This window comes from Dreissena polymorpha, chromosome 7 (genome assembly GCF_020536995.1).
Source record: "Dreissena polymorpha isolate Duluth1 chromosome 7, UMN_Dpol_1.0, whole genome shotgun sequence".
Taxonomy (NCBI): domain Eukaryota; kingdom Metazoa; phylum Mollusca; class Bivalvia; order Myida; family Dreissenidae; genus Dreissena; species Dreissena polymorpha.
In genome coordinates, this window is record NC_068361.1 from 17,615,863 (window position 1) to 17,628,018 (window position 12,156).

At 35.0% G+C, this 12,156-nt stretch overlaps 1 protein-coding gene across 1 annotated transcript in view; it reads right to left on the reverse strand.

Annotated features, from left to right (window-relative positions):
• LOC127839495 (pre-mRNA-splicing factor SYF1-like) overlaps positions 1-6,496 on the reverse strand; it is a 57,363-nt gene extending 50,867 nt beyond the window's left edge. Inside the window, exons 1-3 of the mRNA XM_052367888.1 lie at positions 6,376-6,496; positions 1,096-1,244; positions 1-69 (exon numbers count right to left, since the gene is read on the reverse strand). The exon at positions 1-69 is cut by the window's left edge and continues 55 nt beyond it. Coding sequence (XP_052223848.1) covers positions 1-69; positions 1,096-1,244; positions 6,376-6,450 — 293 coding nt within the window. The 5' untranslated portion in view covers positions 6,451-6,496. The remainder of the gene's footprint in view (positions 70-1,095; positions 1,245-6,375) is intronic.
• Positions 6,497-12,156: the final 5,660 nt, after the last annotated feature.

Here is a 12,156-nt window from a genome sequence, read left to right on the forward strand (position 1 = left end):
GGCTCCGTGATACACTTTCCCTTGACCTGCTGACGACGCAGCTTCAGATAGTGGTACCATAACTTGTAGCTGCAGAAACAACAAAACTGCATGGCTTGTATCAAAGTTGTGGTTGTGCTTTAAAATTTAAGTGTTTGATATGATTTGATAACTGTATGTACTAAGTGGGGAAAATAAACTTTTACATTTTTAGTTATTTTACACACCATACATAAAAAAGTGCCGTTTTACACATCATTAAACAATATCCCTTTTTGTTATTCCTTAATATAAATCTGTTATCTGAAAAATGTACATTTCTAATCCAATTTTTTTTAAAAAGGTACCCAATTAAAAGAAATTGTCCATACATCAAGGAAATATTCCAAACATATTGTAGACCCAAAAAGGATTTAGCATTTACTATATTTGAAAGAACCTTTATTAAATTTTTATATTGCTGAAATTAATAAAAATACCAAGCATGTTAACAACAAAGCTAATTTTTTATGGTCACTTGTACAGGTACATGTACCATTTGCAAAGTAGTGAAGAAAAAAGCAGTTTGGCCAGTCATGTAAGGAAAAATTTCACAATTAAACAAGATGTGTTTGTGAAACACAAAGTCCACCCTTATATTTGACTTTTGACCTTTAAGGATGACTATGACCTTTCACCACTAAAAATGTGCAGCTCCATGAGATACACATGCAAGCCAAATATCAAGTTGCTATCTTCAATATTGCAAATGTTATGGCAAATGTTAAGTTTGACGCAAACAAACAAACAGACAGGGCAAAAACAATATGCCTCCCAGTATAGACTGGGGGACAAAAAATGCTTAACCCTTTCCCACTCAGAAGCTTATGAAAATGACTATATGTAAACAGCATAAAACCTGAACAGCCTGTAGGTTTTATGCTGTTTGCTGCTCATCAGTATATAATTGTTGGAAATGAAGCCTTTAACACTTGAATCTAGTAAGAAAGTTCTATAATTAAAGTAAACTTTCTAACTGACTACAAATGCGTAAAAATACGTATTTCTAAGTGGGAAAAGGGTTAAATACGTATCTAAGTGGGAAAGGGTAAAGTCAGCTGAAGCGTAGAATGTAACCTTCCAGGTAGCTCCTTGAGGGCTCTCTCATAGATGACATTGAGGGCACTGACACTGGCCTCCTTCTTGTGCTCGATATAGCGCAGCCAGCATTTCACCGTGTAAGGATTGCGGAGTATATCTTCTTCAAATGGAAGGTCCTCCTCTTCCTACAGAAACAACAAAAGGCATATCACCCTTTAATTAAGTTAAGTTGTGTGGTTGTGGTGGCTTGAGAGCACTGTTGATAATACAAATGATCAAACCTATCAGAGAACCTTATTCATCTTCTTCATGTAATGTACAAGATCCCTTTCTGGGGCATTGTGGTAAAGAAAAAAATTCAAGAGTCATGCTGTGGACATTTAAAAGAAAGTTCTAAAACCATGTACAAGTCATTGCTTTGGCTGCATTGTTTGACAGAAATGACTATTAAAATAATAAGTATATGACCAACGGTGACTGCTACAGATAGGTCTAAACTGAATCCCAACCATATTAAATACTGGATTCCCAATACAAATATGACTATCCAAAGATCTATCAAGAAACAAAGATTAGTGTTATCAGGTTTTCACGGAAATTCGCCGGGGACAATATTTCAGTCACATAAGAAAGTGCCGCGCATCATCTTATCTACACATATGCAGGCATGTGGTGTCACAGGCATACCAATAAACGCTCTTAATCCACAATGGGGCCATGGTCTCCCTTATAGAACATGCGTTTGCGCCTCTATCGCAGATGTGTATTCACATTGTTTATTGTCTTGCTAATATTATTTATCAGTAATAAGTGAAGGCAATATCAATATATTGTTTCTTAAACAAGAGCACCGCATAACGGATGCTACGCTCGGCTGTGGGTGCATTTTTGAAGAAATGAAAGCTTGTCAGATTTTTTTTTTAGAGGTCACAATGACCTTGACCTTTGACCTAGTAACCCCCCAAATATGGGTGTGGCGTATAGAACTCATCAAGGTGCAGCTACACATATGAAGTTTAAAAGTTGTAGGTGGAAGCACTTTGATTTTAGAGCAAATGTTCAAAACCTTAACAAAATATTAAGGTTTTAGCATCACGCGGACGGCGGACACGACACGACCAGCTGGATATGACAATACCTCGGGTTTTCTCCGAAAACAGCCGAGCTAATAAAATAACAATTTAAGGCAAAAGGCAATAACAAAAGTATGTCAAGACCTGAAATCTTACAAAATTTCTCCACTAAAAATCTTCTGAACTGCTTCAGTTAAAATAACTAATTTTATTTTCTGCAATAGCTTTTTATATTACCTCTAAATATTCAAAAATGAAATGTTAATTTAGAAATATTAAGTTGAGGGCAAAGACATGTATTTTTCAATAACAAAATATTCATCAGCCTCAAATGTTACAAAGATTCGCTTATGAATGTCTCCGAGACTATTTACGTTTAAATCACAAAGTTTTTGTAGCCATGTACATTTTTATATTACATTAAAAATGATACGTAAATCAGAAGTATTTATAATGAAACAATACAGTTTTAGGCAAAGGCAGATATATACTTAAATAGTTGGCCTAACTTATTAGTGTTATTTAATACCTTAATATTGGTTCAGAGACTGATTTTTTTCAAATAAATCAGTTTTAATATATCAATGCTACTAAAAATATGGTAACTTTTTTATGTTTCACACATACATGCCATAAATTTTCAGACCAATTCGGGGATACAGCGCCCTCACACTACTTCCATTGGGGAAGGGGTCTGCAGCTTTAGGATGAGGATTGTTTTGTAAATGGGGGAATTTTTCAAAGCAAACTTACTTTACAGCAATAACAAGACTATTGCCAAGCAATATATGTCCGCAACCGGCTCCATCATTGTAAGATTCTTTATTATATTTATTGCCATAGGAACCAGAATTGTTGACGTAGGAACAACATGAAATGATGTGCATAATGCCCATATTGCCATCTATCCATGTTTCAAGTTTCATGAAAAAATATGAAGAACTTTTAAAGTTATCGCAGGATCCAGAAAAGTGTGACAGACTGATGGACTGACAGACAGACAGACTCAGAGACGCACCGAGCGCAAACCATAAGTCCCCTCCGGTGAAACCGGTAGGTGACGATAAATATGTTGTTATCATCGATGTTTTCATCAAAAGTCTCCGAAGTAACTGTCCACAATTTTATCGTGGAGGAGTACACAATACGGACCAATTCTAAGTGTGCTTGGTATAACAAAGCCTCTGAAACTATAGATTGATATTGACATGGTGTTATTCACGCATGACTTATTCACAAACACACAAATCTTCATATGTTTGAACAACTCCTTTGCCCTTATACGCAGATGGAAATTATAACGTAGTATATTAAAGCCAATTAACAACCACATTAAACAATGCCGCCTTTAAGGTTTGACTACGAACGTGAGACAATCGATATGATAACAAGACCCTTGTTAATTGATCGATTTTGACACGTAGTGTAGTCACCTATTCGGGTAGGCATTGCCATGGAGACGCTGCGTATTAGTGGGAACACAGAAGAGGTGCAGTTAAGCCTAAGATAAGGTACATGTATATATGGAATTTGTAAAATCCAGGACATTTGACAGATTTCCGGGACTGCAGGCCACAATCTTCATTTCCGGAAAATCCCGGACAATCCGGGACGTATGGCATGTATGTTCACATGTTTGCAGTTCTATTGAGTGAAGTCATGAAATTTTGTTTTTGGAATCAAGCGGGGGGACACACTTCCATAGGAATGATATCCCCAGATAAAACAGGGAGACCAGCAACCTGATTGATGTCACGTGATGCAGATCTTGTATTCCATGCAAGAATTTCCAATAATTTCTATTGGTCTGAATGAATGTTTCCAATCTTTGCACATTTATACGGGCAAAAGCCCGCGAAGCGGGCGTTGACCGTTCATACATATGGAAATTTAGACCATAAAATTACATAAGAATACCACATATGGATGCGTCTCAAAAAAATTTGCCACGCGACATATATTTTCGCGATGCTATTTATGACCTTGAACAAATCAAAAACACTTTGACATATGCTTAATCACATGTAAATACATACCTCAGGAAAAATTATATCAATGACATCATAATTGTGTAGCGAATCGCACTTAATATTCTCGCATTATTTGTTTTTCTTCGCAACCGTTCCAGAATTAAGACATTAGTAAATTATCTCCCCTGAAAACTCTTCATCAGTGGGTATAAGCCGAAGACTGGTTCACTACATATAGTGACAGTCTTTACCAAACACAATTTACGTGAACATAACCCGTCTTAAATATATTGCCGAATCTCAGATTTCTGTTGAATTTATTTGCTTTGATCTTTTCGATATCTTATTGTTATTGATATATCCTGACAAATCACAAACGCTTGTTAAAAAAATATTTGTTTTAAACATTATAGTTGGCATCTCTATTCTTCCAGTATTATCGCGGTATTTCAATAACGCCACCCTACTGTTTATTTGTCAGAATTCGTGATGCATTTTCCATTCGCTCTCAGAAAGAAGTTGTACGTGTGATCATGAGCAATATTCTGGTAAGTTGTCGTTGTTATCCATTAGAAACACATTTATTCACAAAATTTAAAGATATTCCGATCTAACTTTTTAGCCGTTTAGCTTTAATTTTTAACGTATTTACACCTTGTCTGCTCGCACTTTACCGATATCCCGAAAGGTTACATATCACTATAATAAGTTTAGGCCTAAAATCACAAAATCTGATACCTTTGGTTTTTCTTACCACAATTTTACGTAAAAAATCTTCCAGATTCGAAGTCAAGAAAAAACAAGACATTTATAAATTGTCTGCAATATTGATTAGATTTTAAGATATTTGTTGGTTATCCGTCTTTAGAAGCTGTTCTGCCAAGGCAAGAGCTGGGCATCACACAAGCCATTCTATCCAGCAAAACTGACAGTGTTGGTTTACAGAAATCAACAAAGGAGGGATTCCTGAACTATCAAAGTTTCCAAGCTATACACACAGTTATTATCTGTGGTGATCTTTATTGGTTCTGTTGGTTTACTTGGATGGAACATGTGTGAACTTTTATAGAACTTTGAAAAGTCTATATCTGTCTATCTATAAACAAAAATCAGCAATGGTATAATACGATCAGATGTGCAAACAATGTCAAAGGGTTGTTAAATTAATATTTTGAAGGCAATTATGCTGAAAAAAATATGAAAGTTCCCATACAAATTTAGTCTGTATATCGACAAGTGTCTGCCAATAAAAGTCAAACTAGTAATACAAAACTTACCACAAGTATGTAAAAGCACTAAGTACCTGTTGTGATCATTTTGTAGTAAGATAGTCAGTGTAATTCTAAACAGTAGCAAATAGCTTGTTAAGTAAATGCATACTGCAATTAATATGATTTCCTTTATATTGTGTAATTAATAAATTGGTTGTTACTTGTTAATCAATGATAAATGTTTTATGGTTAGTACAAAACCAGCATTGTTAATTTTGTAAAAGGTAATAAAATAACACCACTTTGTAATTTCATATATGTAAATACTTATGCACTGTAGGTTTATGACAGTGTTTTAGTACTACTTATTTTGTAACTATTATTTTATGTGCAAATAAATGATGTGAAGTGTGTTGTATCTCCACACAATACCACATACCTTTTTTATATATGTACTGTGTTATGTGTTATATGAATGTTTATATAAAAAAATGTGAATGATTTAACATGATGCATTCTAATATTTGCATTCAAATTGTAACTAGAAGTGTATGCAGTTTAGACTGTGATTTAAGAATTTCTACAAAATGGCTAGTTTTTTAGTGGCGACAAAATTTAAACTATTTAACAATAGTTTGCGAAAGAAAATTAGAATTCTGCCAGATACCTGTCCATGTCCATATATTTATTAAAAATACATGGTTATCAAAAAAACTTAAAAAACTTTTGCCCCTAAATAAGGTAGCACCTATAATCATATTAGATCTTTGGACTATCCAATACCTAACAATCCGTAATATTTCACTTATCAATATTAACACTGTGACAACGCTTAAATGAAATTTCAGTGTGATTTATACAGAAACAAAATGGACACTTTCTACTAAAATGTTTTTAGAACATGAATAAGATTTTGGTATCAATGAATCTGTCCGAATTACAAATATCCGAAACGTATTACAGTTCCAATGAATAAAAAATGGATCTAAAATATGGCACTTACAAAGAGCTTAAATGAAATATACCATGTAAACATCAATTAACAAACAAGTATGCACTTACGAAAAATATATTTTTCCTAGGATCTTTGTCTACTTCCGGCATTTTGACGTCAGAAGAGCATTGTTTCACTACCATCACAAATTAGTTACTAGGAGCCGCCATGTTGAATTCGTATGGTTAACGTATTTCATATTGAGGGTGGATCACGTTATTTTTTTTTAATTTATATCCCTTAAATTCTTTTAAGGTGTACTTGTTTACATCAAATTTGATCATATAATCATAAAATATCCAGATAATTTATTCTTTTTAAGTATCAGTCTTCAAAACAGTAACCTAAAATTAGTCTTTATTTTAAATACCCTTAATTCGAAATAAACTCGTCCAAAATTGAAAATTCTCTGACTGGTTCTGGTGCCATTTAATATCCAGACTGCAATTTGAAGAGCCAAAAATAAACAGTGAGTAGCTTTGAATTTATGTTGTGCTTTCGGGGCGTGTAAACGTCAACTTTGTTGAATGTAATCAGGGTAACTATTCAGTAGCCTTCGTAATGTTATATTGATAATTTGTGGTAGCTATTTGGCATTTGCGACTTGTCACACTGACAGTGTACACATTGTCAACTGTCATTCTCAATAAACAAATGCCAAAGCACTGTGTCTTTCCATTGACTGTCAGTATGTCACTGTTTGCTAGTGGCAGATTTAAGTATGTTTAATTGTGCGTCCCTCTCTTTATTACTGTCTGTGTTCAGGCCTTTTCCTGGTGTACATGTGGCATTACCAAAGGAAAATGGTAAAAGAAAATCCCAATATTAAGAAAATACGGAGCTCAAGCAGGGCATTAAACTCACAACCACCAGAGTAAGGGTTTTTTATCTGATTTTGGGGAAAGGGCCTGGCCTTTTTTGAGTGGAACAAAATCGCGCGAAATGCCGGATTTTGCAGGGGTCTAGCTAGGCTCAAAATTTAGGGAGAAGTCACTTTTCCTTAAAGCCAAATATGGAGAAGTGGTAACATCTTTTGGAGAAATGTTACATTTACATCATAGATCTTAGTTTTACGTATATTTTGCTTCAAAAGATAGGTTCAGGGTTTAGCCTAGGTTCAAATTTGAGGGAGAAGTGAGTTCTCCTTCAGCTAAAATTAGGGACAAGTGAGGCAACTAAAAGATAAAATGGTTTCTGTTCAGCATTGAATCAACTCTTCTCTTATTTTATACCCCTCATTACACCATTCCAATTATCATTAATCATAAACAACTCTCATTTCGCACATTTGGGGACAACATGTACAAATACAAACACACACTTAAGTGTTAATGTTGTGTTATTGATGTATTAAACTGAGTTTAATTTATATATTTAACACTTAATTCACATGCTATTTATGTAATAACTGGTAAGCCTCATTGCTGCTAAAATAAATTTCTATAATAGAGACTGAAATGGATGGTGAATTTCAAAAGGCTGCATTTCATTTATAATAAGACATGTGTTTAAAACCTACATTTTTCTTCTTTGTCATTGATTGTAAATTATGATGGTACTTTTAACATATTTTTTCCTGTACAGGTGTATCAATTAAAACTTCAATTGTAACAAAACCAGAAATGTTCAGAATCTTTTTACTGCCTTGTAAATTTTAAGCAATTCAACATTAAATCAAATTTATATTTTGTTACAAATATTTGCTTTCAATCAAAAATTCATTTACAATCTCATTTTACAGCAGAGATAACAAATAGCCTGAAAAAGGACCTGTAAATGAGCCCCATACATATTGCCAATGCTAGTTTACCATTTGATAATTTTTATCTCATCTATTTTTTGAAAAAAAAAGAGCTATTGTCATCACCTTGGCGTCGGCGTCCGGTTAAGTTTTGCATTTAGGTCCACTTTTCTCAGAAAGTATCAATGCTACTTGCATTCAAACTTGGTACACTTACTTACTATCATGAGGGGACTGGGCAGGCAAAGTTAGATAACTCTGGCGTGCATTTTGACAGAATTATGTGCACTTTTTATACTTAAGAAAATTGAAAGGTCTATTTTATTCCTTAAGTATCAAAGCTATTGCTTTCATACTTGCAACACTTACTAACTATCATAAGGGGACTGTGCAGGCAAAGTAATGTAACTCTGACTGGCATTTTGACAGAATTATGTGCCCTTTTTAAACATGTACTTAGAAAATTGAAAATTTGGTTAAGTTTTGTGTTTAGGTCCACTTTCAGGGCCCTCAATCTATCAAATCTGCCACCGAATTTCGGCGGCAGTCCCCCACCTGAAAAGTATACTTTTTTCCCCTTTTGGAGGGAAAAATTCCCCCTAAAAAAAAAAAAAAAAAAATTTTTTTTTTTTTTAATAAAAAGAGCTGTCTCATGATTATTATATCTCAATTCTATTTCAATTTAATCTTTTCAAACATACTAAATTATGAAAAATGCAATGAATAGAGTGCAAACATGTACAAATGAAATAATGAGAGAGTAAGTAAAAAATCCCCCAAAAATGGAAACGCCGCGAAAATTCCCCCTCCTAAGGGCTGCGGACCCCTTCCCCCGAAGTAGTGTGAGGGCCCTGACTTTATTCCTACAGTATCAAAGCTATTGCTTTCATACTTGCAACACTTATTAACTATCATAAGGGGACTGTGCAGGCAAAGTTATGTAACTCTGACTGGCATTTGGACGGAATTATGGGCCCTTTATACTTAGAAAATTGAAAATTTTGTTAAGTTTTGTGTTTTGGTCCACTTTCCCCCTAAACAATCATAGATATTGCTTTCATACTTGGAACACTCGCAAACTATCATAAGGGTACAGTAAAAGGACAAGTTGCATAACTCTGGTTGTCATTTTTACAGCATTATGGCCCTTTTTTGACTTAGTAACTTTGAATATATGGTTAAATTTTGTGTTTCGATCCACTTTACTTCTAAAGTATCAAGGCTATTGCTTTCAAACTTCAAATACTTTCATGCTATCATGAGGTTACTGTACCTGGCAAGTTGAATTTTACCTTGACCTTTGAATGACCTTGACTCAAGGTCAAATTATTAAATTTTGCTAAAAATGCCATAACTTTTTTATTTATGATTAGATTTGATTGATACTTTGACAAAACTACTCTTACCTGACATACCACAATAGACTCCACCCAAACCATCCCCCGTGCCCTCCCCCCTCCCCCCCGAATCCCCCCCCCATAAATTATTTTTTTTATTTTTTTTTATTTATAAGATCATCTCACAAATGACCACCACACCCTCACACTATACTATACCCCCACCCCACCCCCCCCCAATTTTTTTTTTGAAACGGTTAAAAAACACAAATATTAATTTTTATTATTTTATGTTTGAAATACCGTCCAACCATTGCACCCAAGAAGACCCCCCACCTCCCCCCCCCCACGAATCCCCCCCCTATTTTTTTTTAAGATCATCTCACAAATGACCACCACACCCTCACACTATATTATACCCCCCCACCCCACCCCCCCCCCCCAATTTTTTTGAAACGGTTAAAAAACACAAATATTTATTTTATTTTATGTTTGAAATACCGTCCGTCCAACCATTGCACCCAAGAATACCCCCACCGCCGAATTCCCCCTCCCCTTAATTTTTTTTTTAAGATCATCTCACCCTCACACTATACCCCCCCCCCACCCCAGCCCCCCAATTTTTTTTTTTGAAACGGTTAAAAAACACAAATATTTATTTTTATTATTTTATGTTTGAAATACCGTCCAACCATCGCACCCAAGAATCCCCCCCACCCCCACTCCACCCCTCCCTCCTTTGTGATTGAAAATGAGAGTCCCTTCACCTTTAAAAAGAAAATAGATGAGCGGTCTGCACCCGCAAGGCAGTGCTCTTGTTGAGTATTGTTTTAATGGGCTATTTAACTTTGCTGAATCATAGTTAATGGTAGCCAGCACAAGGCAATTAATCAAGGCATCATCTATTAACAATTTTAAGAAGTGTAATAGCTCCAGACTGTTCTTTTGAATGTTCAACTTTGCATGACCTGTAAATGGGGCCACTTATGGCTGAGAATCCTCCTGTGTCAATGTTCCACATCAAATTGATTTTAATCAGTCAATGTCTGGCACAAAGTAAATCATGAAAAGGAAGAGAAGTCACTTCACTTTCATGAAATTAATGTGCAAAGTTAAAGATTAAATGGGCGAAGAAATCGCCCACTTCGCCCACTCGCGAGACCCGTTTTGGGGGAAGAAAATAGCGTGAAAATAAAATAAATAAAAAAATAGCGTGGGGGAAAATAAGGAAAGTCTTTAATAATAAATTCAAGGCAACAGATAATTTAATTATGCAATTTTTTTCTATTTTCTACACTGGATCAGGTTAACTAATATATTTAAAGGTTAAAAAAAAAATTTTGGGGGGGGGGGAAGAATATGAAATCTAGGGGAAAATTTACCTGCTGAGGGGAAAAAAATCTGAGGGAAAGGGCCGTTTTTCGGCGGGTCACAAAGAAGGAAAAAAACACCCTAAAGAGCTAGCCCAATAGCAAGGCTGTTGGAAGTGACCTTATATCACACCCCTTCACCCCCTTCTTAAATTGTTTCAAGGCCCCAGACACTTTTGCTACAAGTGTCGACCGCTACACAAGCGGCTCCCTGAAATCATAACACAAAGCTCAGATCCATTTGCATGTTCACAGTTCGTGTTTGCCTTGTTGCCATTATTGTGAAAATACGGAGCTCACGCGGGGAATTGAACCCACGACCTCCAGAGTGGTAGTCAGACACTTTAACCGCGTTGCTTATAAAGAGCTAGCCCAACAGCAAGACTGTTGGAAGTGACCTTAAATCACTACACCAATATTTTTGTTTTAGAAAGAAGTTTCTAATGCTTATGCAGGCCTTTTCTGCCCTATGCCACGGGTCCGAAATTCGGCCCCATTCCCAATGCAAATCTGGTCGTTTTTTCCCAATGGAAAAAAATCCCAATTAAAAAAAAATAAAAAAAATTGTATAACCTTTAAATATACAAGTTAACCTGATCCAGTGTAGAAAAAAGAAAAATGTTGCATAATTAAATTATCTGTTGCCTTGAATTTGTTTTTTTGAAACAGTAAAATATGTTAAATTGATTATTTAAGACTTTCCTTATTTTCCCCAAAATCCGGCGTTTAGCGCGATTTTTTTCACCTGCAAAAAGGCCCTTTACCAAAATCAGATAAAAAAACCTGCACTTATCACACATGTTCATAATGTTTTGTAAAATTTTAATATTATGTTATCATAAAAGTCGTTATTTACCAGTTAACGGCTTCTTTGAAATATAAGAAACACTATTTACATGCGATTATTTTGAGCCAGTTTTGCGATTAATTCTTTTCCCAAAATGGGATTTTTCACGACGCGAAATTCCCAAAATTCCAGTGTGGCGTTTTCCCAAAATGGAGCGGAAAAGGCCTGTTATGATATCCCAATTTTCTTTCAATTACATGTAACAAAGTATATGACTATAATTAATATGATTTTTTTCTTATAATTTGAAATATTATAAAGATTTATATTGCATTCTAGTAGTCACATATTTGCCAAATCACCACATTTACAGTGTTTTTATGTCCCCGGTAGGGTGGCATATAGCAGTTGAACTGTCTGTCAGTCTGTCTGTCAGTCTGTGTGTCCGTCCGAAAACTTTAACATTGGCAATAACTTTTGCAATATTGAAGATAGCAACTTGATATTTGGCATGCATGTGTATCTCATGAAGCTGCACATTTTGAGTGGTGAAAGGTCAAGGTCATCCTTCAATGTCAAAGGTCAAAAATCAAAATACAAGGGGAGTAATAAGC